The 27,192-nt window shown below is 42.5% G+C and overlaps 2 protein-coding genes across 3 annotated transcripts; one reads left to right on the top strand and one right to left on the bottom strand.

The window, feature by feature from the left end:
- Positions 1-499: 499 nt before the first annotated feature.
- LOC149290111 (protein FAM222A-like) lies at positions 500-26,236 on the bottom strand. Of its 2 annotated transcripts, none has more exons than XM_089489988.1 (3): positions 26,068-26,236; positions 4,174-4,306; positions 500-2,705 (listed from the first exon to the last, which is right to left on the bottom strand). In XM_089489988.1, exons 2-3 carry the CDS (start codon positions 4,253-4,255, stop codon positions 1,438-1,440), a joined length of 1,350 nt encoding a protein of 449 aa, XP_089346114.1. In that variant the 5' UTR covers positions 4,256-4,306; positions 26,068-26,236; the 3' UTR covers positions 500-1,437. The 2 variants fall into 2 exon arrangements, with proteins under 2 accessions (XP_089346114.1, XP_089346115.1); XM_089489989.1 differs by lacking the exon at positions 26,068-26,236 and adding an exon at positions 6,461-6,700.
- On the top strand, positions 21,009-23,221 carry LOC149290112 (uncharacterized). Its single transcript, XM_089489990.1, has one exon. It carries the CDS (start codon positions 21,414-21,416, stop codon positions 22,518-22,520), a length of 1,107 nt encoding a protein of 368 aa, XP_089346116.1. The 5' UTR covers positions 21,009-21,413; the 3' UTR covers positions 22,521-23,221.
- Positions 26,237-27,192: the final 956 nt, after the last annotated feature.

The raw sequence follows: 27,192 nt of genomic DNA, 5'->3' as shown, positions 1-27,192 counted from the left end.
TTCAAGTTTTCAGGTATTTTTTTCTCTATTTAATTTTATTTATTTAAGAGAGTCCAAGGTGATTTTAAAAAAAGACCAAAAAGTCCAGTTTTATTTTTGGAGATCCCAGAACACACACAAACACACACACACACACACACACATAATCCCCTTCTTCCTGGTTTTATTAAATCAAAATTTAAAATTTTTTTGAAATCAATTTTATTTTGATTTTATTAAATCAAAATTTTAAATTTTTAAAAAATTAAAGTTAAATTGAGTATACCTGGGAGCAAGTATATATATATTTACCTGAATAAAAATAAAAAATAATTAAATAATTAAATGTTAAATATTTTATAATAATAAAATAAATAAATAAAAATAATAAAATAAAATAAAATAAAATAAAATAAAAGGAAGAATGACAGATATACCTGGGAACAATAAATATATCAGTATACATGGGGAAAAATGTATTTCTACTTGTTCCCAGGTCTACTGATATATATATATATATATATTTACCTAAAAAACAAAACAAAACAATAAAATAAAATAATAAAATATTAAATATTAAAAAATAATAAAATAAAAAATAAAATAAAATAAAGTATAACATCAGTAAGAACAAGAACAAAATCTGGGATTTCCCCATCAATTTGGATGCGCCGCTTGACTTAAAAGGATCTCTATATCAATTCCCCGCAGTCCCCCATAATTAATTAATTTAATTTGGGGGGGGGACATTGCAATTAATAATTATTAATTAGAAAATAGGGCTAAGATGCAATAATTAAACCACCTTGGAGCCGGGTACGGGAAAAAGTTTCGTATCCCTCATTTCTTTCCTTTCCCCGTTTTCCTCCCAATATCCCAATCTGGATGCATTGGGAAACCCTAATTAAATTAACTCTTAATTCAATTTTAACTCTAATTAATCCGAATTTAAAACACATACGCACAACTCCCATCCTCAGACACACAAAACCCCCTTTTTCTATCCTGGATTAGCAGCAAAGAATAACATAATAATAATAATCTGAATATCATCTCCTTATTCACATTCGTTAAAGAAATTAAAAAGGATAAACGAAAATGATTTTTTCTCTTTCTTCCTCTTTTTTCTGAGCTAAAATAGTAAACAAGCGATTATTATCATCATCATTGTCATTATCGTTATCATCTTCCTCCGACTCCATTTAGAACGAGTGCCGTACGGCAAACTGCCTAAATAGTCCCAAAGTTGCGGTGCCCTAGTTCCTGGTTGGTCCTTCCTCCAACGGTGCCCGGGTTTTCCATTCCGCACTCCGCGTTGCACGCTCCAAGTCGTGTGACGCACATATGTGAATCCGTACAGGACCCAGGACCGGGGTCAAACCGAGCGCTGCCACCGCCGTTTTCCACGCCCATTCCGTTTCCGAACAGAAAACTGTGTCCCGTTATCCGGGGTCGTTTCTATCTGTAGATCGGTAGCCGTATGTGAGCGTGCTGGTGGTCCAACAAGCGCGGCACGGCGACAGTTTCGTAGCCCTTGCCCAGCATCCGCTCCTTGATGCACGGGGGCCGGATGTCGTTGATGAGATACTCCAGTGACTGGAGGCTGCTGCTGAGGACAGACGCGTTGCAGAGGGTCTTACTGGGCAAACTGGGAAGACCCTCGGACAGCGGGAGCACCTCCCGCTGTCCGTTGGCCGCCTCCACCAATGGAGGGTTGTAGCAGTCGCTGTCGGGGGTTGCCAGGACGCTGTTCCATGGCAGCGCGAAATACGGGCCCGCCGCTGAGAAGTTCCCGTGCAAACCCGCGCAGTTCAACGGTGACGGGCTTACCTTGTCCACCGCTGCTGCAGGGTATGGCCTCATAAGCCCGGCGCACATTTCCGGCGACTTGCTAACTGCCCCGCCGCTGCCAGCGCTGTATATGCGCAGCTGTTGCTGCTTCTGTTGCCACAGCAAATAATCCATGCTCTCCGGGTACAGCCCCGAAGAAAGCTTGGTGCCGCCGCTGCTGTCGCCGCCAATCGGGTTCGACTTGTGGCAGTCCGGCAACACAGCCCCGGCGTAAGCGACCGCTGCCCCGATGGAGGCCATGGCGGCGAACCCGTTGGCGGCCGCCCCATGTTTGGCCGGACTCGGGTGAGTGACCACAACCCCTTGACCGCCGCTGCCGCTCTGGCCTTGGCACTGGTGATTGATCTGGAAGATAATGTTCTGGATGGAGGGCAAGTTGCGTGCGGCGGCGGCGGAGGCCGGGACCACCGAGACGTTTGGGGGCACCTCCATTGGCTTCGCACTGCCGTGGTATGTGGCGGCAGCGGTGGCAGCGGTGCAGGACAGTCCGAGGGTTAAAGTGCTGGTCAGTGGGTACGGCCCGACGGCGACGTGGTGCGTGGGGGACGGCTTAGTCCGCTTGCCGTCGGCGCTCTTGACCACCCCTTTTCCCGAGGAGGCCTTGACCACGGCCAGCAGGCCTTGGTATCCGCTGCCATTTCCGCCGCCGATGACGCTGTTAATGCCGTTTCCACCGTGTGCGACGTAAGGGCTGTAGCGCTGCACCAGGGTGTCGTACCCGTTGACCGTCCGGTTAAGGTGCTTGTGCTGAGGGACCCTGATGTTGGTGGGGAAGATCTTGATGGTCAAGGGGCTGTTGGCCACTTTCTGGGCGTAGGCGTCCAGTTCGGCCGGACTCGGGTATCGGGGCGAGTGGACGGGGACCATGGTTTCACCTGCGGAGGAGAAGAAGGAGAGGAGGCAGAGTAGAAAGGGCATTAGGACGGTGTTTAAATCAAGCACGTTCAGCAAAAACAACAACGTATGGCGGAGGCGTTAAGAAATGATCATTATGTATTTTGGCTCCTTTTGAACTCGTTCCCTCGCTATTCCTGGTGTGAAAACTCAATACGATGCTTCCGTTCGGAGTTTTATTCTTTAATAAATGAGCCGCCGGCCTTGAAAAATGATTAGATCTACAAAAGCGTGTCTAATAGAAGGAGTGAATTGGATGTTTGGAGGAAGAGAGGGAAGAAAAGAAGAAGGGAAAGGAGGAGGAGGGGGAGGAGGGAAAGAAGGAGAAGGAAAAGGAGAAGGAGGGAAAGAAGGAGAATGAGAAGAAGGAGAAGAAAGAGGGAAAGAAGAAGGAGAAGGAGGGAAAGAAGGAGAAAGAGGAGGAGGAGAGAAAGAAGAAGGATAAGGAAAAGGAGAAGAAGGGAAAGAAGAAGGAGAAAGAGAAGGAGGAGGAGGAGAGAAAGAAGGAGGAGAAGGAAAAGGAGAAGGAGGGAAAGAAGAAGGTGAACGAGAAGAAAAAGAGGAAGAGGAGGAGAAGAAGAAGAAAAAGAAGGGAAAGAAGGAGAAGAAGGGAAAGAAGAAAGAGAAGGAAAATGAGGAAGAGGAGAAGAAGAAGAAGAAGAAGAGAAAGAAGGAGGAGGAAAAGGAGGAGAGAAAGAAGAAGGAGAAGGAAAAGGAGAAGGAGGGAAAGAAGAAGGAGAACGAGAAGAAAAAGAGGAAGAGGACGAGAAGAAGAAGAAAAAGAAGCGAAAGAAGGAGAAAAAGGGAAAGAAGAAAGAGAAGGAAAAAGAGAAGGAGGAGGGAAGTAGGAGAAGAAGGAGAAGAAGGAAAAGGAGAAGGAGAAAAAGAAGAAGAAGGGAAAGAAGAAGGCGGAGAGAAGGATGAGAATAAGAAGGGAAGAAGGAGACGGAGGAGGAGGAGAAGACAAAGGAGAAGGAGAAGGGAAAGAAGAGGAAGGGCCCCCCTAAATCAGGATAGTAATTGCCTTGCCCAGGGTCACTGAGTAAGTTGGGATTAGTTAGGTATTTAGTTAGATAGGGGTTTGAGTAGTCAGTTGACTCATACCCTGGTCTCCCGATGTCTGAATCCAACACTCAAACCACAATTACTCGCTCTTTCTCATACTCATCCCTTAAACTAACTCTGACCTACCCACCTGACTACTCAAACCCCTAACTAACTAACTAATCCAATACTCAAACCATTATACCATACAAACAAGTACAAATACAGACTTAAAGAGATAACACTTATCTAGGCATCTGTAGGTCCTCCAGGTGACTCCAATAGACTTTGACCATAGAGTTGGGTTGGAGGAGCTAGAGATATCCTCCAGGGGACTCTATGGCCAGTCTCCCCTCCTTCGTGGCAGCAGGCAGCCATGTTTGTTTGTGTGTGGTTGTTACTCACACTTGCGCAGATCCAAGGACTTGTTGGGACACACCAGGTGTTGCCTCGGGGGATTCTGCGTCCTCTGCAGGCAGGCCAACATGGCGGATGGCGGCGTGGTGGCGGCGGCAGCAGCGTTATTCCAGAAAAACGCCTGCGAGAAAGACGTCCAATTAGAAAAGGAGGAGAGAGAGAGAGAAAAACAGAATAGCTGCAAGTAACCGGTGCTACTAATTAGTTACTCCCTCTCCCAGAATATTTATTATTATTATTATTATTATTATTATTATTATTTATTTATTTTTATTTCATATTACATATATAGTATATATATATATAATTTCTATTATTATTATATTTATTACTATAATTAATTATTATTTAGTTCAGTTATATATTATTTTATTTATTTACACACTCATATATTTATTATTATTTATTGATATTATGTTTTTATTGATTTATATATTATTTATTTATATATATATTTATTATATAATTATATAATTATTTACTTTTATTATTATAATATGTTTTCAATTTATATATTATTATATATGATTATTAATATTTATTTATTTATTTTATATATCATATTATTTACTTGTTTATATAATACATTTATTATTATATATTATTATTATTGTATTTATTCATTTTATATATTTTATATTATTTATTATATGCTCATTTATTTATTAAATATTTATTATTAATAATATTTATATATATATATAACAATTCATAATAATAATAAAAAGGAATATAAATAATAAATAATATTTAATAAATAAATATATATTAAATGTTATTATTATTTATATATATAAATAATAATATATATTTCTATATATCTATATATAAATAATATATTCTATATATATTTCTATATATAAATAATAATAATAATAATAATATATAATAATAATAATATAGGAATATAATAACAATATTTAATAATAATATTTAATAAATTAATTATATAAATAAATAATATGAAAATACGGCTAAAGGAGCCCTCTCCCTTAATATTCATCCATCCATTCATCCATTCATCCATTCATTCCATCAATTCACAATTTTTATAATTCAATTTAAAATTGCCTAAATATTTAAGGAACTGCGGTCTTTTCCCATATTAAAACCCAAGTCTTTTGCGACTTGCAGTCTTTATAATAGGGTTATATATATATATATGTGTGTGTGTGTGTGTGTGTGTGTGTGTGTGTCTGTGTGTGTATATTTTCCTAGTCCTATATTGATCCTTGCAAATCGAATCGACCTCCAAAGAAATAAATAGAGGTCATATGGAAATTAAAAAATTAAAAAATGGTGGATTTTTGGGCCGTTGCCAAAAGAAGAGGAGGACTTGGCATTTAAATGGATTAAGAAATGGCCGAAGGAAGCAGGAGGCGCCACTCGGCGCCAAACGCCAAATGCCGCCAGTATTAAAATGTGCAGGTGGCACTTAGAAGCAAACACGTTTTATAATATATATTATATTATTATTATTAGATTATTATTTATTTTATAAATAAATAAATAGAACTTTGATACAATAATATTTAATAATAATTATATATATATATATATATATATATATATATATATATAATTTTATCCCATATTAGAACTGATAAAATATTTAATAATTATATATATATTACCCCATATAACTTTAATAAAGTAATATTTAATAATTATATTATATTATTATATTATTATTATATATTATGTATTATATACACACACACACACACACACAAATATACCCCATGTTTGATAAAATAATATTTAATTATATATATATATAATATTTAATTAGTAATAATTAATAATAATTAATTAATAATGCTTAACATATGCAAATAATTAATGATTAATAATTAATAATAATTAAATTTAATTAGTAATAAATGATAATTTAATAATGATCAACATGCAAATAATAATAATATTTAATAATAATAATAAAATTTAATAATGCTTAATGTGCAAATAATAATAATATTTAATAATAATAATAATAATAAAATGTAATATTGCTAAAATAATGCAATAATAATTTAACAATAAAATATATATATTTAATTTATTTAAAATTATTATTATTGTTATTATTATTATTTAAGAGAAGGCTGGCCTTCTCTTTCCGTCCGAACCCATCGGCGCAATCCTCCTCGCCGCCACCTGCGCCGATCTATATTTAACGTAATGAGATTAAACGTAAGAATAAATGGTGACCTTCCCCAGAGGCCTCCTTGGGCTAATTATTGGCTAAATCCAATTAAGTCACAGAAACACTGACCAGGGTATAGACCACAAACCGCGCCGGGCGCCAGAAGACGTCGTGTCGCCACTCCACGGACCGCAGCCGCACCCCAAATGCATTTCAGATATGATAAACATATATCAGGAGTGACCGATGCATAAAAGTGACTAATGCATATCAGCAGTGACTGATGCATAAAAGTGACCAATGCATATCAGGAGTGACCCATGCATAAAAGTGGCCAATGCATATCAGAAGTGGTCAGGGGCCAGGAGAGAGGAGGAGGCCTCCAGCGCTGGTGGCCCCCGCCGGCTCTTTCCAGGCCTGTAGGAGCCCCGCTGCAGTCGCCGGAACCCTCCAGCAGGGCTCCAGGGGCCGCAGTGGGCCTATAGGAGGCCATGCAGCCCCAGGCCTCCCTCCGGAGAGAGAGATCTGGGGCTGCAAAGGCCGTGGAGGAGCCCAGGACGGCGGCGTGCTCAAGCCCTTCCCTTCAGCCGAAAGGGCCCCTTGGAGCCCTTTTGGCCGAAGGGAAGAGCCAAAGGGAAGGGCCTGGGACGGGTGCCCAAGCCCTTCCCTTCGGCCTCCCTCCCCTTCGGCCGAAAGGGCCCCTTGGAGCCTGTTCGGCCGAAGGAAGGGACCGAGGAGGAGAGGGTGGGCACACGCCTCCTCCTCCCCGCGGGGCTTCGGCAGACCTGAAGCTTCGGAGGATACCTCAGACCTGGCGAAGCCCCGAGGAAAGGAACAAGGGCCACCAGCCTCCTCCTTCTCCCTGCGGGGCTTTGGCAGACCTGAGGTGTCCTTCAGAGGACACGTCAGGCCTGGCGAAGCCCCAAGGAAAGGAGCAGGGGCTGTACGCCTGTTGCTCCTGCCCCTCACGGGGCCTTACTGGTCCCCAGCTGTCTCTGAGAGGCAGCTGGGGGCCAAGGAAGGGCAGGAGGAGCAGGCGCGCACCTGTCATCCCCTCTCCCAATCTCTCCTTACTTCTAGCTGTCTCTCAGACAGCTGGAGGTTGGGAAAGGGAGCAGAGAAAGCCCCGCCCCCAGAAGGTGGAAGCTCCGCCCCTGGCATTCAGCTCCGCCCCCGGAGGGTGGAAGCTCCCCCCCCCCCCCGGCTTCAGCCCCCCAGTTGTCTGAGGGACAGCAACCCGGCCCCGGCTCAAAAAGGTTGCCTACCCTTGTTATATGCTATATTGTATTTATAATTATAGTTTATTTTATTATATTGTATATATTATGTTATATTTATAGTTATATGTTATATTTATCATATATTTAATATTTATTTTATTATGTTTATATTATATTTTATTACATTACATTTATATTTTATTATATTTTTTTACATTTATATTTATATTATATTACATTTTATGTTATATTTATAACATAATATTATATTTACATTTTGTTATATTATTTTATATTATGTCATACCAGATCATATTATATATTACTAAAATACATTATAATATTATAAATATTATAAAAGAAAGGAAAGGAAAGGAAAGGAAAGGAAGGAAGGAAGGAAGGAAGGAAGGAAGGAAGGAAGGAGAGGACAAAAAGAGGAAGGAAGGAAGGGAGGAAGGGAGGGAGGAAGACAGGAAGAAGAATGGAAAAGAAAGAAGGAAGGAAGGAAGGAAGGAAGGAAGGAAGGAAGGAAGGAAGGAAGGAAAGAGCAGGAAGGAAAGGAAAGAAGGGAGGAAGGAGGAAAGAGATTGAGAAGGAAGGAAAGAGCAGGAAGGAAAGAAAAAAGGAAGGAAGGCGTGAACAGAAGAAGGAAGGGAGGAGAGAAGGGAGGAAGGGAGAACAATGGAAAAGAAAGAAGGAAGGGGAAGGAAAAAGAAAGGGAAGAAGAAAAGAGCAGGAAGGGAAAGAAGGAAGGAAGGAAGGAAGGGAAAGGGAAAAGAGTGGGAGGGAAGGAAAGAGCAGGAAAGAAAAGAAGGAAGGAAAGAAAGGAAGGAAGGAAGGGGAAAGGAAAGAGAGGAGAGAATGAAGAAAAAAGGAGAGAGGGAGGGATGAAGGAAGGAAGGAAAAAGAGGGGGAGGGAGGGAGGGAAAGATGGAAGGAAGGAAGGAAGGAAGGAAGGAAGGAAAGAAGGGAGGGAGGGAGGGAGGAAAAAGAGGGGGAAGGAGGGAGGGAGGGAGGGAGGGAGGAAGGGAGGGAAAGAATGAAGGAAAGAAGGAAGGAAGGAAGGAAGGGAGGGAGGGAGGGAGGGAGGGAGGGAGGGAGGGAGGGAGGAAAAAGAGGGGGAGGGAGGGAGGGAGGGAGGGAGGGAGGAGAGGGGGAGGGAGGTATAGAAGGGAGGGAGGGAGGGAGGGAGGAACGAAGGAAAAAGAGAGGGAGGGAGGGAGAAAAAAGAGGGTGAGGGAGAGAGGGAGGGAAGGAGGGAAGGAGGAAGGAAAAAGAGGCGGAGGGAGGGAGGAATAAGAGGGTGAGGGAGGGAGGGAGGGGGGGACAAAAGAAGAAAGGAAGAAAGGAAGGGAGGAAGGGAGGAACAGAGGAAGAATGGACCAGAAAAGAGAAAGAATGAAAGAATTTAGGAGTGAAGGAATAAAGAAAGGTAGCAAGGGAAGAAAAGAAGGGAAGGAGTGCGCGAAGGAAGGAAAGAGGAGGAAAGAAAAGGAAGGAAGAAAAGGGAAGGAAGGGAGAAAGAGGGAGAAGAAGCAAGGAGAGTGGGAAAGAAGGAAAGAGCAAAAGAAGAGGGGGAAGGAAGGAAGGAAGGAAGGAAGGAAGGAAGGAAGGAAGGAAGGAAGGAAGGAATAAGTACGGAAGCAGGGAAGGAAGGAATGAAGGAATGAAGGAAATAAGGAAGGAAGGAAGGAAGGAAGGAAGGAAGGAAGGAGTTAATCCGTGGAAAAGGTCACCCTTTTCACAAATTACATGGAAACGCGCTTTGTTAAATGCCTTGCGGTTAAAAAGCACGAACTAGGCGGCGGCAACGGTGCAATGACCTTCCCTTCTGCTGCGAATAACACAAAACAAAACCACAGACGGAAAAAGAAAACCCCATTAATTTCCATCAAACGTAGCCGGAGGGGGGGAAAAACCCTAAAATTAGCAGCACAAAAACGTTGCCAAGCATTGCGGTGAAAGCGGAAATGATTAACGCCTTCGTTAATAATTAAAAGTTAAACTGAAAAGCAATTTTTAGCACAGGTACGGTTGATGGAGATGAGATCTATGTTTAGGAGTCAAGAGTAATTCTACGATGACCTTTTCCTCCTTTTTGGAATTACTTTTTGCAATTATTCTATGTATTCCTTCATGTCAGAAGTTACAAATCTAGGATCCTATGTATTCCTGCATGGCAGAAGGAGGATTAGACTATATGCCCCTTAGTAGTCCCTTCCGACTCTAGGATCCTATGTATTCCTGCAGGGCAGGAGGAGGCTTGGACTATATGGCCCTTCATAGTCCCTACTGACATTAGGATCCTAGGTATTCCTGCATGGCAGAAGGGGGGTTGCACTTTAGGACCCTTAGTAGTCCCTTCCGACTCTAGAATCTTATGTATTCCTGCATGGCAGAAGAAGGGTGGTACTATATGGCCCTTCATAGTCCCTTCTGAAAATAGGATCCTATGCATTCCTGCATGGCAGAAGGAGGGTGGGACTATATGGCCCTTAGTAGTCCCTTCCGACTCTAGGATCCTATGTATTGTGCATGGCAGAAGGAGGGTTGGACTATATGGCCCTAAGTATTACCTTCCGACTCTGGGATCCTATGTATTCCTGCATGGCAGAAGGAGGCTTGGACTATATGGCCCTTAGTAGTCCCTTCCGACTCTAGAATCTTATGTATTCCTGCATGGCAAAAGAAGGGTGGGACTATATGGCCTATCTTAGTCCCTTCCAACAATAGGATCCTATGTATTCCTGCATGGTAGAAGGAGGGTTGGACTATATGGCCCTTAGTCATCACTTCCGACTCTAGGATCCTATGCATTCCTACATGGTAGAAGGAACGTTGGACTATATGGCCCTTCGTACTCCTTTCTGACAATAGGATCCTATGTATTCCTGAATGGCAGAAGGAGGGTTGGACTATATGGCCCTTAGTAGTCACTTCTGACTCTAGGATCCTATGTGTTCCTGCATGGCAGAAGGAGGGTGGGACTATATGGCCCTTAGTAATTCCTTCCGACTCTAGGATCCTATGTGTTCCTGCATGGCAGAAGGAGGCTTGGACTATATGGCCCTTAGTAGTCACTTCTGACTCTAGGATCCTATGTGTTCCTGCATGGCAGAAGGAGGGTGGGACTATATGGCCCTTTGTAGTCCCTTCCGACTCTAGGGTCCTATGTATTCCTGCATGGCAGAAGGAGGGTCACAAAAAGCAAAAGAGTGAAAATTGCAAACAAAAGCATCCTCTTCCCCACTTAGTTCAGCCCCCTCCACTTTCCGCCTCCTCCGATATTTCGCATCTGGAGGCGGCAGATGTGAACACAAGCCATAAAAGAAGAAGCAAAAAGGAAAGCCTCCTTGCAATTAAACTCCCACTTTGCATGACTCCGTTTGTCAGTTCTCCCATATCAGAGCCTAATGAGTCCTGACAGACGAAGACGGAGGCTTAGCGGAGGCGCCGAAAGAGGAACCGCGAAGGAAAACCTAGTGTCGCCAGGAGATCGCAGGGGGTCACTTTGAAGGAGGATTGAGACCAAGTCGTCATGCGATGGCGAAAACGTCCAATACGATCCTAAGCTTCATCGAATAGAAGCATGACTCTATGGTCCACAGATATCTATTGCCCAACTCTATGGTCCACATCTACCAGGAGATCACCATACAATCATAATAGAGGTCCTTCAAATGGATAGAGAAGAGTCCTCTCTAGGAATCTCTAGGTCCTCCAGCGCAACTCTGTGGTCCACACGTATCAGACATTGACCATAAAATCAAAGGCCTAGAGAAGTGTCCTCTCTAGGAATTTCTAGGCACTTGGCGAATGGGATCCAATTCTAAATACGAAATTGCTTTGAGAGAGAGGATCGAGAGACGGAGAGCTGCTGCCGCCGCCGCCACCACCGCTGCATCGTTTGTTGCCACTAATTGAGTATAACAGCCTTGTCTTGTTCGTCTCTCGGACGCTAAATCAAGGACGGCGTGGCGGTCACAAACTCATTATATCTCCAGACGGCGGATAGGCGGCTCGTCTCCTTCACTGTTATTGAGTTAGAAAAATGGACACCGGGGGTAATCTTTCAACGCCGCGACAAGCAAAGCCGCTCCATCGGGATTTAAGGACAAAGGAACCGACGTCCGAATAAATTTCACATTACATTACGGTCAACGTTCGCGAATTTTATGTGCTGCGTTCGGATTGATTAAAAAGAGCTCAGCCAGGGTTTGTGACGCTGCAGCGAAAAAGACATCCAAACCAAGGGAAGTTACTAGCAATATAGTGAAACAATAGTAATTAAGTAATTAAGGCTCCCTAATTATCTAGAATGCTTTGGACTAGTATAATCGGGTCACCGTACGCAGAAAAACTATGTGAAGGCGTGCGGCGCAGAACCACTTCTATCCAACAAAGACAACAACCCCCCCCCGAAAAAAGTAACATGCGCAACGCTACCGATACAGCCTTGTCCCACGCCTCCAGATACGTTTCTCCATGTCGCTAATTTCGAAAACCAAAATTAGCGATCCCACGCTTCTGCGCAGTCAGTAAAAAAAAGAGTGACGCTGCAGTGAAAAAGGCCAATGCGCTGGAGAACCTAAATTCCTAGAGAGGACACTTCTCTAGGCATTTGTAAACCTTCCAATGTGACTCTATGGTCAAGGTCCCCCAGAAGCTGGAGGCCCTAGAGTAGTGGTTCCCAACCTGTGGGTCGGGACCCCTTTGGGGGCTGAACTACCCTTTCACGGGGTCGCCTAAGACCATCGGAAAACACATATTTGCACGTAGCAATGAAAATAATTTTATGGCTGGGGGTCACCACAACATGGGGAACTGTATTAAAGGGTTACACCATTAGGAAGGTTGAGAACCACTGCCCTAGAGAGTCCTAGAGAGGACACTTCCCTAGGCATTTGTAAGCCCTCCAGTGCAACTCTATGGTCCATGTCTGGCAGATGTTGACCATAGAGTTGCTTTGGAGGACCTAGAGATAATATATATATACACACATATATAAATTTATAATTAAATTATATAATGTTATAAATTATAATTAAATTATATAATTATAATTTAAATTTATAAAATGAATAAAAATATTATTTTTAAAAAATAAATAAAATAAAATAATATTTTTTATTTTTATTAAAATTTTATACTATTAATAAAATATTATATTTATTAAAATAAATAAAATTTATAATAATAAATGATATTAAATAATATTTTTATTTTTATTAAAATTTATAAAATAAAAATTATCATTTATTAAAAATAAATAAAATAAATAATAAAATAAAATAATATTTTTTTAAAATTTATAGAATAAAAATTATCCTTTATTAAAAATAATTAAAATAAATATTAAATAAGATTAAATAATAATATTTTAATTAAAATGTATTAAATTTATAAAATTATTATTAAAATAAATATAATAATATGCAAATATAAATATAAATTTAAAATGTATTTTATATAAATAATAATAATATTAATATAAATAGAAACTTATAAAATTATATATATATATAATATTTTATATATTTCTGCTTTATATTTGTGTTTTTATATTTTTATACTTTTATATTTTATATATAAATATAAATATATATATATAGAGAGAGAGAGAGAGAGAGAGAGAGAGAGAGAGTATATATATATAAAAAAGGAAAACCCCAAAAGACGGAGACGGATCAAAGCATTAAAGCTTTCTAATTAGCCTTCGGGGTTAATGAACAACAGAGACCCCCTTCTTTGCAGCCAGAGGATGAAGAAAGGAAGGGGAAAAGGAAGCCATGGAGGTTAAAACAGAAAGGATCAAGGCAGCAGCAGCGTTAGAGAAAACGAAAGGGAGGTTCCTATCGCATCCCTCCCCTCCTCCTCTTTCCTTATTTCTTTCCTTGCTTCCTCCCTTCCATCCTTACCTCCTTCCTCTTTCCATCTCCTTCCTTCCTTCTTTCCTTCCTTCCTCTTCCTTCGCTCATTCCTTCCTTCTTTCCCTCCATCCTTCACTGCTTCCTCTCCTTTCTATCTCCTTCCTTCCTACCCCTTTTCCTTTCTCTTCATTTCCTCATTCCTTTATTCCTCCTTTTCTTCCACCTTGCTTTTCCTTTCTGCTCCTTCCTTCCTTCCTTCCTTCCTTCCTTCCTTCCTTCCTTCCTCCTGTCCTGCATTCTCTCCTTCTTTCTTTTCCATCTCCTTCCTTCCTTCCTTCCCTCTTTCTTTCCATCTTCTCCGTCCCTCCCTTCCTTCTCTCCTTCCCCCTTCCTTTTCTTTTCCATCTCTTTCCTTCCTTCCTTCCTGCATGCACTCTCTTTCCTTTCCATTTATTTATTTCCTTCCTTCCTTCCTTCCTTCCTTCCTTCCTTCCTTCCTTCCATCTTCTCCGTCCCTCCCTTCCTTCTTTCCTTCCCCCTTCCATTTCCTTTCTGCTCCTTCCTTCCTTCCCTCCTTCTCACCTCTCTTCTTTCCATTTCCTTTCTTCCCTCCATTATTACAGCCCTCCCTCCCTCCTTCCTTCCTTCCTTCCTTCCTTCCTTCCTTTCAGTTGCAGCCGAAAGAGAGGCTCACAAACTAAATTTATTGCTGCCTCCAATAAAAAACAAGTTAATGACCTGAAACCGAGAGAAGCCCCATGGGGATTTTATGTATGTATGTATGTATGTATGTATGTATGTATGTCTTCTCTGACTGGGGCCTGGATGCAGAAGGGGCAAAAGGGTTTTCGATGGGGACGAGAGTTTTGTTGGCATTATAAAGCCCAATGGTCATCTAATCCAACCTTTCTATGCATTCCTGCATGGCAGAAGGATCCTATGTATTCCTGCATGGCAGAAGGATCCTATCTATTCCTGCATGGCAGAATGAATTCTCTGTACTCCAGCATGGTAGAAGGGGCCTATGTATTCCTGCATGGCAGAACAGTACTATGTATTCCTGCATGGCAGAAGGGTCATATGTATTCCTGCATGGAAGAAGGATCCTATGTATTCCTGCATGGCAGAATGGGATCCTATGTATTCCTGCATGGCAGAATGGGATCCTATGTATTCCTACATGGCAGAAGGGGCCTATGTATTCTTGCATGGCAGAAAGAACCTATGTACTCCTGCATGGCAGAATGGGATCCTATGTACTCCTGCATGGCAGAATGGGATCCTATGTATTCCTGCATGGCAGAATGGGATTCTATGCATTCCTGCATGGCAGAATGGGATCCTATGTATTCCAGCATGGCAGAATTGGATCCTATGCATTCCTGCATGGCAGAATGGGATCCTATGTATTCCTGCATGGCAGCATGGGATCCTATGTATTCCTGCATGGCAGAATTGGATCCTATGCATTCTTGCATGGCAGAATGAATTCTCTGTACTCCTGCATGGTAGAAGGGGCCTATGTATTCCTGCATGACAGAACGGTCCTATGTATTCCTGCATGGCAGAAGGGTCGTATGTATTCCTGCATGGCAGAATGGGATTCTATGCATTCCTGCATGGCAGAATGGGATCCTATGTATTCCTGCATGGCAGAATGGGATCCTATGTATTCCTGCATGGCAGAATGGGATCCTATGTATTCCTGCATGGCAGAAGGGTCCTATGTATTCCTGCATGGCAGAAGGGTCCTATGTATTCTTGCATGCCAGCATGGGATCCTATGCATTCCTGCATGGCAGAAGGGGCCTATATATTCCTGCATGGCAGAAGGGTCCTATGTATTCTTGCATGGCAGAAAGAACTTATGTATTTCTGCATGGCAGAAGGGTCGTATGTATTCCTGCATGGCAGAAGGATCCTATGTATCCTGCATGGCAGAATGGGATTCTATGCATTCCTGCATGGCAGAATGGGATCCTATGTATTCCTGCATGGCAGAATGAATTCTCTGTACTCCTGCATGGTAGAAGGGGCCTATGTATTCCTGCATGACAGAACGGTCCTATGTATTCCTGCATGGCAGAAGGGGCCTATGTATTCCTGCATGGCAGAAAGATCCTATGTATTCCTGCATGGCAGAAAGTCCTATGTATTCCTGCAAGGCAGAATGAATTCTCTGTACTCCTGCATGGCAGAACGGTCGTATGTATTCCTGCATGGCAGAAGGATCCTGTGTATTCCTGCATGGCAGAAGGGTCCTATGTATTCCTGCATGGCAGAATGGGATCCTATGTATTCCTGCATGGCAGAATGAACTCTCTGTATTCCTGCATGGCAGAAGGTGGGTTGGTCTCTCTGGGGCTCTCTGCCTCAAAGAGAAAGGGACCCAGGCCTTGCATTAGGCCTCTTTCCAAAGATGTCAGCGGGTTAATAATTACGGAGGCCATCTCCTCGGGAGATCAGCGATTACGGCGTGTGGTGGCAAGGGACAGTAGCTTAGCAACGGCGCGTTGCCCCCAGAGACCTGCCATCTTTTTCATTACCTTCCCCCTTTTATCTCTTTCTCTCTTTATTCTTTTGCATCCCCCTCTATCTTTTTTCCCAGCGTCATGAAACACAAAATACAAGAGATGCCGCCAACGCCGCGACAGCGCAACAATCGGTCTCGGCACACAAATAGGTTAGCACAAGAAAGCCGTCTCACCCAAGTGAAGAATGCCATTTGCTGTCTGGGGCTTGCGCCGCATTCAGCTGACAGGAATCACGGTGTGATTGAATTAGCAAAATATTGGCGTTGGCGCCATTTGCGCCGACTTCTTCTCCTTGGAGAAGGCAAACGAAGGAAGGGAATAACATTATCGTTTTAGTCTTTTCCGCGCAGAATAAACAAACTCTGCCACGTTTACTTAAAGGTGACCATAGAGTTGCCCTGGAGGAGCCACAAAGGCCTAACAGAGCGTCCTCTCTAGGAATCTCTAGGCCTTTCAGTGCCACTTTTAGTTAAGGTTGGCCACAGAGTTGCCCTGGAGGAGCTACAAAGGCCTAGCAGAGCGTCCTCTCTAGGAATCTCTAGGTATTTCAGTGCCACTTTTAGTTAAGGTTGACCATAGAGTTTCCCTGGAGGAGCTACAAAGGCCTAGTAGAGTGTCCTCTCTAGGAAACTCTAGGTCTTTCATTGCCACTTTTGGAACTGTGCCAATAGGGTGGCAGTTTTTTTTAGTGCTACTTGGTGGTAACTGTCCGCCTCAGCGGAATAAATCTGTGTTTTGCTTTGGACCGATTTGATCTCTCCTGACTCCTTTGTGAAGGGCTCCGACCTCCATTAACCCCAGTTTCTAACATTTCTTGGGGGCTCGTCCAGGATAAGCAGGGAGGACGGTCGCCCAGGACGTCCGGAGAGGTGTTTTTGGAGGCTCGCTGACTCGACACAACTTCGGGGGATGACAGAGATCGCGGTACACTGAGAGGGGCCCCACCACTGGCCGTGCTCGCGGCGTCCCAGGAAGAAGTCCCAAGGTTTGGCGTCAAAACTTTACGGTCCTGAAAGCAACCACAGCAGGGAAGTCCAGCCGGCTGGAGGAAGATCGGGGAACCTCTGAGGAGGCAAGTATTGTTTTTATTATTCAGAATTGTATAAACAGCTGTTAAGTCGGGTTAGTGAGGGTGCCCCAAGACCCAGTCCGCAATGGGAAGAGTAAATTCGAAGTTGGAGTCCAAGACTCCTTTGGAATGTATGTTACAGAATGTTGGTAAATTTAAGAAACATTGGGCCTGTACAGACAGGCCAAAATAAAGATGCTTCAGGTCACTTTTGAGGTATGCTGTTTAAATGATGCATGTGCCCTAAGAGGCCAGAAGCTGTGCCAAAGCTGTGGTCCAGTCCTTAGGACTAGAGTGTAGCTTTGGCACAGCTTCTGGCCTCTTAGGACACATGCATCATTTAAACAGTACCTCCAAAGTGACCCAAAGCAGCTTTATTTTTGCCTGTCTGTACAGGTCCATTGTGTCTGGAAGTAGGAGGGCAGGAAAATTGAGAGCATTTTGTGAGATAGAACTGAACCACCGTGGCCAGCAGAGGGAACTGTTGATTTAACAATAATTCTATCTCTACCAAGATTTGCGGCTCAATGGCCTGTTACAGACTGCCAAAATAAAGCTGCTTCGGGTCTCTTTGGAGGTATGCTATTTAAATAATGCATGGGTCCTAAGAGTCCAGAGGTCACGCCAAAGCCACACTCCATTCCTAAGCACTGGAGTGCATCTTTGGTGAAGCTTCCAGATTCTTAGGATGCATGCATCATTTAAACAGCATACCTCTAAAGAGACCCGAAGCAGCTTTATTTTGGCAGTCTGTAACAGGCCAATATCATCCTGACCAGTATTATTATATTTCTGCATGGTTTGATGTGGTAAATGAAAGCCCCCCATGGCTTGAAAAATGTTGTTCATGTATGGTACTTAAGTCGGACATAAAGGAGAGTGATACTAAACAGAAAAAGAAGTCACTCAACCCATTTTTGCCAGATTCAGGCAATTCGGAAGATGAACCCAGACCACCTCCTTATGTACCGTCTTCTGTATATCCACAATTGCCAGGGTCGCCACCGGATAGTCCACCAGGTCCCACCCCGCAAAATAGTCCAACCAACCCCAGGGGTGCAGTAGGCGGAGTGGGAATAGGCAATCAAACCCCCAAGGAGAAAGTGGAGGAAGAACTGAGGAAGTGAAAAAGAATGGTTACTAGATCAAAATCTCTCTTGAAGGAATTAGAGGAACCAAGAAGGGAAGAGAAAAAGGAGAAAACTCCTGTAGGACAATACCCCCTGCGGCTAGTCAGCCAATTGGTCCCTGATACTCCAGGACCAAATGGACAGGTCAGATACAGAATGGAAAGAGTATACCAGCATGTACCCTTTACCAGTAGTGACCTTTTAAATTGGAAAACTTCACGACCCTCTTGGTCAGAAGACCCTATGGGAATGTCAAGTTTGATTGAAGGAACATTGGGGACGCATTTCCCTAGTTGGCTGGATATTCAGCAGCTGCTAACAGTCCTACTTACCCCAGAGGAAAAGACTTCGGTTTTAAATCAGGGACGAGAAGAAGCTCGAGCAGAATACACTGGAGCTGAGGCAGGGGCAGTAGCGTTTCAAGATGTAACTTTTCCCACATCTAATAACCCCAACTGGGACCCAAATAATCAAAATCATTGAACAGCCTTGGAGTTATATCACAAACTGCTAATAAGAGCCCTTAAGAAAGGCCCACCTAAGGCTGTCAACCTAAGGAAAATCTATAGCATTGAAGAGGAAAAGAATGAGTCCCCAGGAGCCTTTTTAGAAAGACTTAGGGAAGGATATCGCTGGTGGTCGCCCTATGACATGGATGCCACTGATGAAACCTCCCCTGGCCCCCTGGCGCTGAAAAACAGTTTCATCAGTCACTGTGCCCCAGACATCAGAAGGAAAATTCAAAAAGAGCCAGGATTAGATCACATGACTTTGGGATGTGTACAGTGGTACCTCGGGATACGAAATACCCAGGTTACGAAATTTTCAGGATACGAAAAAAACCCATAGGAAATTATTGTTCCGGGTTGCGAAAGTTTTTTCGGGTTACGAAAAAACTTTTGGTGCTTTTCTGCGCGATTTCACACGGAATCGCGGCTTTTCCCCATTAGCGCCTATGGGAATTCGGCTTGCGAAAGCCTTTCGGGTTACGAAATTGACAGCGGAACGAATTAATTTCGTAACCCGAGGCACCACTGTATTGGAAATAGCAGCAAAGGCATATGTGGCCAGGGAAGGAGAGGAGCAGAGAAAGCAAGAAGAGGCTGTGCAAAAGAGGGCAGAAGTGATTGCAGCAGTGTTTCAGGGCAATGATAGAGGGAATATGAAAGGTGGTTGAGGAGGAAATAGAGGTGGACGAGGTAGAGGAAGAAGAGGAAGGTTGGGCCCCAATCAATGTGCGTGGTGTTTTCAACAAGGACACTGGAAGGGAGAATGTACTGTAAATATGGGGACCCAAGGTGAAGGCCCACAGAGGGCAAGTTTTAGAGGACGTGGACAGAGAGGAGGATTTAGAGGAAGAGGGACAGGTCGCCCTGCTCCAACTTGGACACCTGCCGCTGTGGAAATAAGGGAAGGGGAAGCATTAGGCATGGCGGCAATGGAAGGATGGGGTGAAGACCACGATTAGGACAGACTGGCTCCAGAGCTCCGGACAAACGACATCATAAAGGCTGGTCCGGGGGAGCCGATGGTCTGCATGAATAAAGAAGGCCGGCCAGTGGACTTTTTAGTTGATTCCGGAGCCACTAAGTCTGTTGTAAATAAAATATATGCCCCTCCCACCAATGACAAAATTACAATAGTCGGAGCAACAGGGAAGAAGAGACCTTGTCCCCTACTGGAGGAAAGGACATGCGAACTGGGAAAACACTTAGTCACTCATAAGTTTTTATATGTACCTGAGTGCCCAGTGTCACTGATGGGAAGAGATATGTTATGTAAAATGAGAGCCGCGTTGGCATTTGAGGAAGATGGACAAATTGAAATAAATTTTAGAGGCTCCTCAGAGGGAGTTACTCGAATTGCCCTAGCTTTACCAATGGAGGAGGAATGGAGACTATATTCAGTATTGGCAGAAAGATGTGATTGGGCTACCTTCAATGTGCCAGGAGTGTGGGCTGAAGATAACCCACCGGGTTTGGCAACAGACATCCCACCAATTATTATAGCCTTAAAACCTATGGCTAACCCAGTGCGCATTCCACAATATCCATTACCGAGGGAGGCAGTTCAAGGAATACATGGACATTTGCAAAAATTGTTTAATCATGGTATTATTGTCAATTGTCTGTCATCATGGAATATGCCCTTACTACCAGTCAAGAAGCCTGAGGAGGCTACAGACCAGTGCAAGATTTGAGGGCAGTAAACAAAGTTGTTTTACCCTTGCATCCAGTTGTGCCTAACCCTTACACGCTGTTGAGTTTGGTTCCAGCTAGTTATAGACTTCACTGAAATGCTCAGGGAAGGTAAATTCAGATATATGTTAGTGGCAGTTTGTACATACACAGGATGGGTGGAAGCATGGGGAACTCCTAATGAAAAGGCCGATCAAGTTGCTAAAGCCTTGATGAGGGATATTGTACCATGGTATGGGATACCCTTACACATTGGAAATAATAATGGTCCATCATTTGTGCATCAAACCATTCAGGCCTTAGCCAGACTTATCGGAATTACTTGGAAACTACATTGCGCCTACCGACCCCAGTCTTTGGGGAAAGTAGAACGCATGAATAGGACCCTAAAAGGGACTATGGCAAAAATGTGTCAGGAAACTGGGCTAAATTGGATAAAAGTGTTACCAATGGCTTTGTTAAAGATTCGATGTACTCCAACTAGATTTTTGGGACTGTCACTGTATGAAATGATGTATGGAGGACCCCCACTGGGCATACACCAACTCAGAGGGGATCCTAGGGAATTGGGGAAGAGGGAATTAATTATAAATGTTGGGTTTTGTGTTATAAGAGCTGTATCAATATGCTGGTATCCCTTCCCTGTTACTGCTCTACACCCTTTCTCCCCAGGTGATACGGTATGGCTAAAAGACTGGAAAAGTAATCCACTGGGACCCAAGTGGAAGGGACCTTATGAAATCCTGCTCACCACACCAACAGCAGTCAAGTTGGCAGGAGTAAAGCCTTGGATCCACTATACCAGAGTGAAGAAGGACTACACCCAGGAGGAGCCTGAGTGGCAGGTAGACCACAATTCAGAAAATCCACTCAAGATTCGTCTGAGAAAGGTAACAAAACACATAGACTTTGGGGCTTTGGCAGGAGCCAACCCTGAAGAGGAGGGAGAGTCAGCATCGTGAGGGCCACTCTCCTTGGGTCCGGTGACCAAGGACCACCCTGAAGAAGAAGGGCAACTTCCGAGAGTTGTCCAAAAGGCCCAAGGGACTTTTCAAATAGCTATGTTACAAATTGTACGGTATACATTGATTATTACAGGACTATGGATAACCGGGATTGATGGAAATTGGTTTAAAAACCATTCCCAATATATTTTTGAACAAATAACCGATGCAGATAAAATTCTGATATATGCACATCCCTTCACTGTAGGAGAGCTAGGTCTGTTACCAGGATTAATACAGGACCCTCAGGTTATATTGATGGGACTGCAGGCCTCAAGCTCAGGGACCCCAATTATGTTCTCAGAAGTACCACATGGGTTAAATAAAATAAGGAAGCTTAGGTATACTGTTAAGACCCCAGGGATGTGTTTTTGTTGTGGCAACCAAGGTACCTGGAACAATAAGTGGAACAGTTGGGACAAATCCAAGAAATTCCTGACTGGGCTGAAGAATTATACACAATGTACAGATTATTTCTATTTACATGGAGGATATAACAATAGTTTCGCTCCGTTTAAAAACTTGTCAGAAATGGATTGGAATCAGATTTATCCAGAATATCCAATGTTCACCCCCAATGTAACAACTACAAATAGAGGGAGCATATGTTCGGGATGGCAGGCTAGAGACCCCAACTTATGGTTTTACTTTGATGAATATGCAACTAATTATCATCCTGGAGGATATCAGTGTGTTGGGGTAGGTTACCTTACATTACCAGTATGGATAGCCACCCCAGACCCAAAAGGTATGGGACATGTCATTACAAGAGTAAAAAGGGATGTGTTAGGTCCCCAATGTGATGATATGGTCATCATAGATACACAACTATCAGAAGGTACCTCCACAGGAAGAGCAGTAGCTGGAGCAATCACTGGAGCCCTTACATTAGGAGCTTATCCCGGAATAATAGCTCAAGAAAATCGAAGGAGCATATTGGGATTAACCTGTAGATTAGAAAAATCGATAAATGCAACTGGACATATTGTCAGGGAGCTCCAAGCTGAGATAGAAGAGCTGAGTCAAATGATAATGCAACAGAGGCTTGCTCTGGACTATTTACTGGCTGTAAAAGGAGGATTTTGTACTATGATAAGACCTCATTGCATTGTAAAATTCCATAACCTGAATCAAAGCATTGAAAGAAATCTACAGTCATTATAAGATGTGTTGGGACATAACAAAGGAGATATGGAATCACCGTTTTCCTGGCTAACATCATGGTTACCCACTTCCCAGTGATTGAAGGATTTGTTAACAATAGGGTTTATTATATTGTTGTTGTTCCTAGTAATAATGATGATTGGTTCATGCATAATATCGCATATACGGTCATCAGTAGAAACCATTACTCAAAAGGTGACAAGAAAAAAGTACGATAGCAGTGACAAAAACAATGTATACACAACTCCAAGACGAACGAGCTATGGAAATATATACAGGAATAAGTAGACCAAAACAAAAGATATATGATGATGTTGAATAAAATAAGTGCTTACTTGCTTGCTTAATTCGCTGCACAAGTAACAAAAAGAAGGGGGGAATGAAGGAAAGCTAAGTAAGTTAAGAAAAATGGTACCCCTCTTGTTTTCCTGTAAGAAGGAAGAGACAGTTATATGTGGCTATGCCACATCAGCACTAGCAATGCAGATGCTTCAGAATAAAGAGTTAATCTATAGCTGTGTGATGAATTCGTGCACGTATACAACTAATCAGTGCCTGACTTATCATGTTAAATGGTAACTAATTATGTTAAAGGTCGAATGTATGTTGTAAAAGAGTGCTATAAATAGTTTTGGAACTGTGCCAATAGGGCGGCAGGTTTTTTTTAGTGCTACTTGGTGCTAACTGTCCGCCTCAGCTGAATAAACCTGTGTTTTGCTTTGGACGTATTTGATCTCTCCTGACTCCTTTGTGAAGGGCTCCAACCTCCATGCACCACAGTTTCTAACACTTTCAGTTAAGGTTGACCATAGAGTTGCCCTGGAAGAGCTACAAAGGCCTAGCAGAGCGTCCTCTCTAGGAATCTCTAGGCCTTTCAGTGCCACTTTTAGTTAAGGTTGACCATAGAGTTGCCCTGGAGGAGCTACAAAGGCCTAGAAGAGTGTCCTCTCTAGGAATCTCTAGGCCTTTCAGTGCCACTTTTAGTTAAAGCTGACCATAGAGTTGCTCTGGAGGAGCTACAAAGGTAGGCTTGCCATTTCACGGCAGTGGGCGGGACTTTCCCACCTCCTGGGGGGTGTGCCCGGTCCCGCCCCGCCCTCCCCCCATTCCCAGGTGGCTGCCTGACTCAGGGCTCCCAGGGCTGCTGCCTCCCTTTCATAAAGTGCTGAGCAGCATGTCTGGAGCAGCAGCAGCGGCTGGAGCTAGCAGGGGCGGGGTCTGCTGCTCTGCCCTGCCCCTATTGGCCAGCCCTTTCAAGGAGCCAGCCCTCTGCTTCCTTATTTGGGCATGCTCCAACTCCAAGCAGGGAGGGCTTTGCACTCAGGCAAGCTGCTTTTAGTTCTTCCCCTCTTTCTCTTTCCACTCCTTCTCTTCTTGTTATTCCATTTTTTTCTTCTCCTCTTCTTCCCCTCCTCTTCCTCCTCTCCTTTTTCTTCCTTTCTTCCCTCTCCTCATCTTCTTTTTCTCTTTGTTCCTATTCTTCTTCTTTCTCCTCCTTTTCTTCTTTCTCCTTCCCCTTTTTTCTCCTCCTCCCCCTTCCTCCTCTGCTGTTGCTGTTGTTATTGTTGTTGTTGTGTGCCCAACTCCTTTCTGACTTATGGCAACCCTGCCTCTAGTCCTCTTATTTACGCCCCTCTCTCTAAGCCCCCCTCCTCTTCTTCTCAGGGGTCCAGGGCTTTCTCAAGGCTTTGTCCCCATTACAAAAGAAAAAAGACTTTGCAAGGGATCTGACCCATAAATCCCCCCTAAGTTGAGACATACCTGGGGAAAAAGAGGGGGTGAGGGGTTTTGGGGGGGGGGGTTGGAGGAGGCAAGGAAAAGGAGGAAGGGGGAAGTGCTAAGAAGGCTTGGGAGTGGGACTTGTAGTTTGCAGTGGCAAAAAGGGGTGCCTGTGGTCTTTCAAATCCTATGCCTGCTTGGGAGTGGGACATGTAGTTGTAGAATTGGGCGGGGGGGGGGGGTATTTGGCCAGAAAGAGAAGTACATTTCTGCCATCTGTCTAGGAATAATGCCAAAATGTCCTCCATTTTGAGCAGCCGAAGAAACATGCATTTATATTAACATTTTAAAAAAATTATCAAATTTTTCATGTGTCCTCCATTTTTTAAAAAACGTGTCCTGCATTTGAAAATGTGGCCCTACATTTGTCCCGGTTTGGAGGTCCTGACTTATGGCAACCCTATACAAAGGCCTAGCAGAGCGTCCACTCTAGGAATCTCTAGGCCTTTCAGTGCCACTTTTAGTTAAGGCTGACCATAGAGTTGCCCTGGAGGAGCTACAAAGGCCTAGCACAGCGTCCACTCTAGGAATCTCTAGGCCTTTCAGTGCCACTTTTAGTTAAAGCTGACCATAGAGTTGCCCTGGAGGAGCTACAAAGGCCTAGCAGAGTGTCCTCTCTAGGAATCTCTAGGCCTTTCAGTGCCACTTTTAGTTAAGGTTGACCATAGAGTTGCCCTGGAGGAGCCACAAAGGCCTAGTAGAGTGTCCTCTCTAGGAATCTCTAGGCCTTTCAGTGCCACTTTTAGTTAAGGTTGACCATAGAGTTGCCCTGGAGGAGCTACAAAGGCCTAGCAGAGTGTTCTCTCTAGGAATCTCTAGGCCTTTCAGTACCACTTTTACTTAAGGTTGACCATAGAGTTGCTCTGGAAGACCTAGAGATTCCTAGAGAGGACACAGTTAATAAATCCCTTTCTTTATCTCTTTCCATGGCTGTTTCCGCAATCGCTCAGCCGCAAGGAAGAGGTTTCACACTCACACCCTCGGTCGACTTGAATAACATCAAAGACGACCGATAGAGAAACGCTTTCTCTTCCGCAAGATTAACGCAAAACTCCATTTTGCAAAATCATAAATACCAAAATCAAAATAAAATGCTCCAAATAAACACCAAAATTAAAAGATTAAATTGCAAGACTGACTGAACTCCAGAGCCTTAAGCGGAATTAGTGCACAAACGTAATAATAATAATTAAATGATAATAATAATAATAATAATAATAATAATAAATATGCATGCCGGTTTTGCGGAAAGCATAGTGCAAAATAATAATAATAATAATAATAATAATAATAAATATGCATTTTGGTTTGCAGAAAAATAGTGAAATAATAATAATAATAATAATAAATATGCATGGTTTGCAGAAAGCATAGTGAAATAATAATAATAAAATAATAATAATAATAATGATGCATGGTTTGCAGAAAGCATAGTTAAATAAATAATAATAATAATAATGCATATTGGTTTGCAGAAAAATAGTGAAATAATAATAATAATAATAATAATAAATATGCATGTTGGTTTGCAGAAAGCATGGTGCAAAATAATAATAATAACAATAAATATGCATGGTTTGCAGAAAGCATAGTGAAATAAATATTAATAATAATAATAAATATGCATGTTGGTTTGCAGAAAAAATAATAGAATAATAATAATAATAATAATAATAATGCCTGTCGCTTTGCAAGAATCATGGGTCTCTCCCTCCTTTTTCATGCAACAAAACTCCCAGTTTAAAATGCATTTGCAAGCACATTTTACCCTGCAATTGGAGGCCTTTTCTTGCTCCTTTTCAAATCCTCTTCCTTTGCTTTTGCTTCTTTGCTTGTTCTCTCCCTTTTAAATCCTCTTTCTCTCGGTCAATAATCCGTGACAGACCTTGTCCTTGGACCAAAATCAAATATATATATATATGCAACCCACAGAGAGCAAAAACAATATTTTTTTAAAAGGAAAAAAAATTAATATATATTTCTGGAAAGAAGGAGGGAACAAAATTGCAATAAAATTGCTAGGGAAAAAAATATTCAGATTTATTATTTTTTTGCAAATAATCCAAATAGGTCAATGCGATAATAATAATAATAATAAGGAAATGTATCCCAATGCAATTGCCGGAAGGAAAAAAAAAGAAACAAAATTGCAACAAGGAAAGAAAAAAAATTAGAATAATTATTCGCAAAATTTCAAGGACCAAAAAAAATCAGATTTATTTGCAAAAATTGCAAGGACAGAAAAATAAAATCCGAATTAATTATTTGCAAAATATGCAGGACCATAATAATAATAATAATAATAATAATAATAATAATAATAATCAGAATTATTTGCAAAAATTGCAAGGTCAAAATAAAACCAGAATTTATTGATTTGCGAAACCTAGAGATTATTTATTTGCAATAACAACAACAACAATAAACAATAACCATGAGCAAGAGAGAAATATATCCCAAAATTGCAACAAAAATTGCAAAGCGGCTGCAAGAAAATTGCAACAAAAATAATATTCAGATTGTATTTATTTTTGCAAAAACAAACTGCAACAAATTACAACAAAAAATCCAGGGAGGTCAATGCAACCTCAGGGTTGCCTTGCAAGGTTCCTGTGAGGCCTGTGTCTTGTCTGGCTGGGGATGATGGGCTTTGCAGTCCCCTCCAGCCCCTAGCAGGACCTTCCTCCTGGCTGGAGAGCTGGAGGGCTTCGAGGAAGAGGAGGAAACCAGGGGAGACATATGGAGGGCCTGGGAGGGAGTCCCCTTTGTGGGCAATGGCAAAGGCAAGCCTTGCAGCTGTTGCAGAATTAATATTAAAATTAAATTAAATTTAAAATTTAAAAAATTATTATTATTGTTATTATTTGAAAAATCTTGGAAGGGGAGAAATTAA

The sequence above is a fragment of the Sceloporus occidentalis genome, unplaced genomic scaffold, assembly GCF_023333645.1.
Source record: "Sceloporus occidentalis isolate IW3139 unplaced genomic scaffold, rSceOcc1.0.p SCAF_41, whole genome shotgun sequence".
NCBI lineage: Eukaryota > Metazoa > Chordata > Lepidosauria > Squamata > Phrynosomatidae > Sceloporus > Sceloporus occidentalis.
The sequence above is the reverse complement of the archived record's forward strand: the minus strand, read 5'-3'. Positions and strand labels throughout refer to the sequence as shown.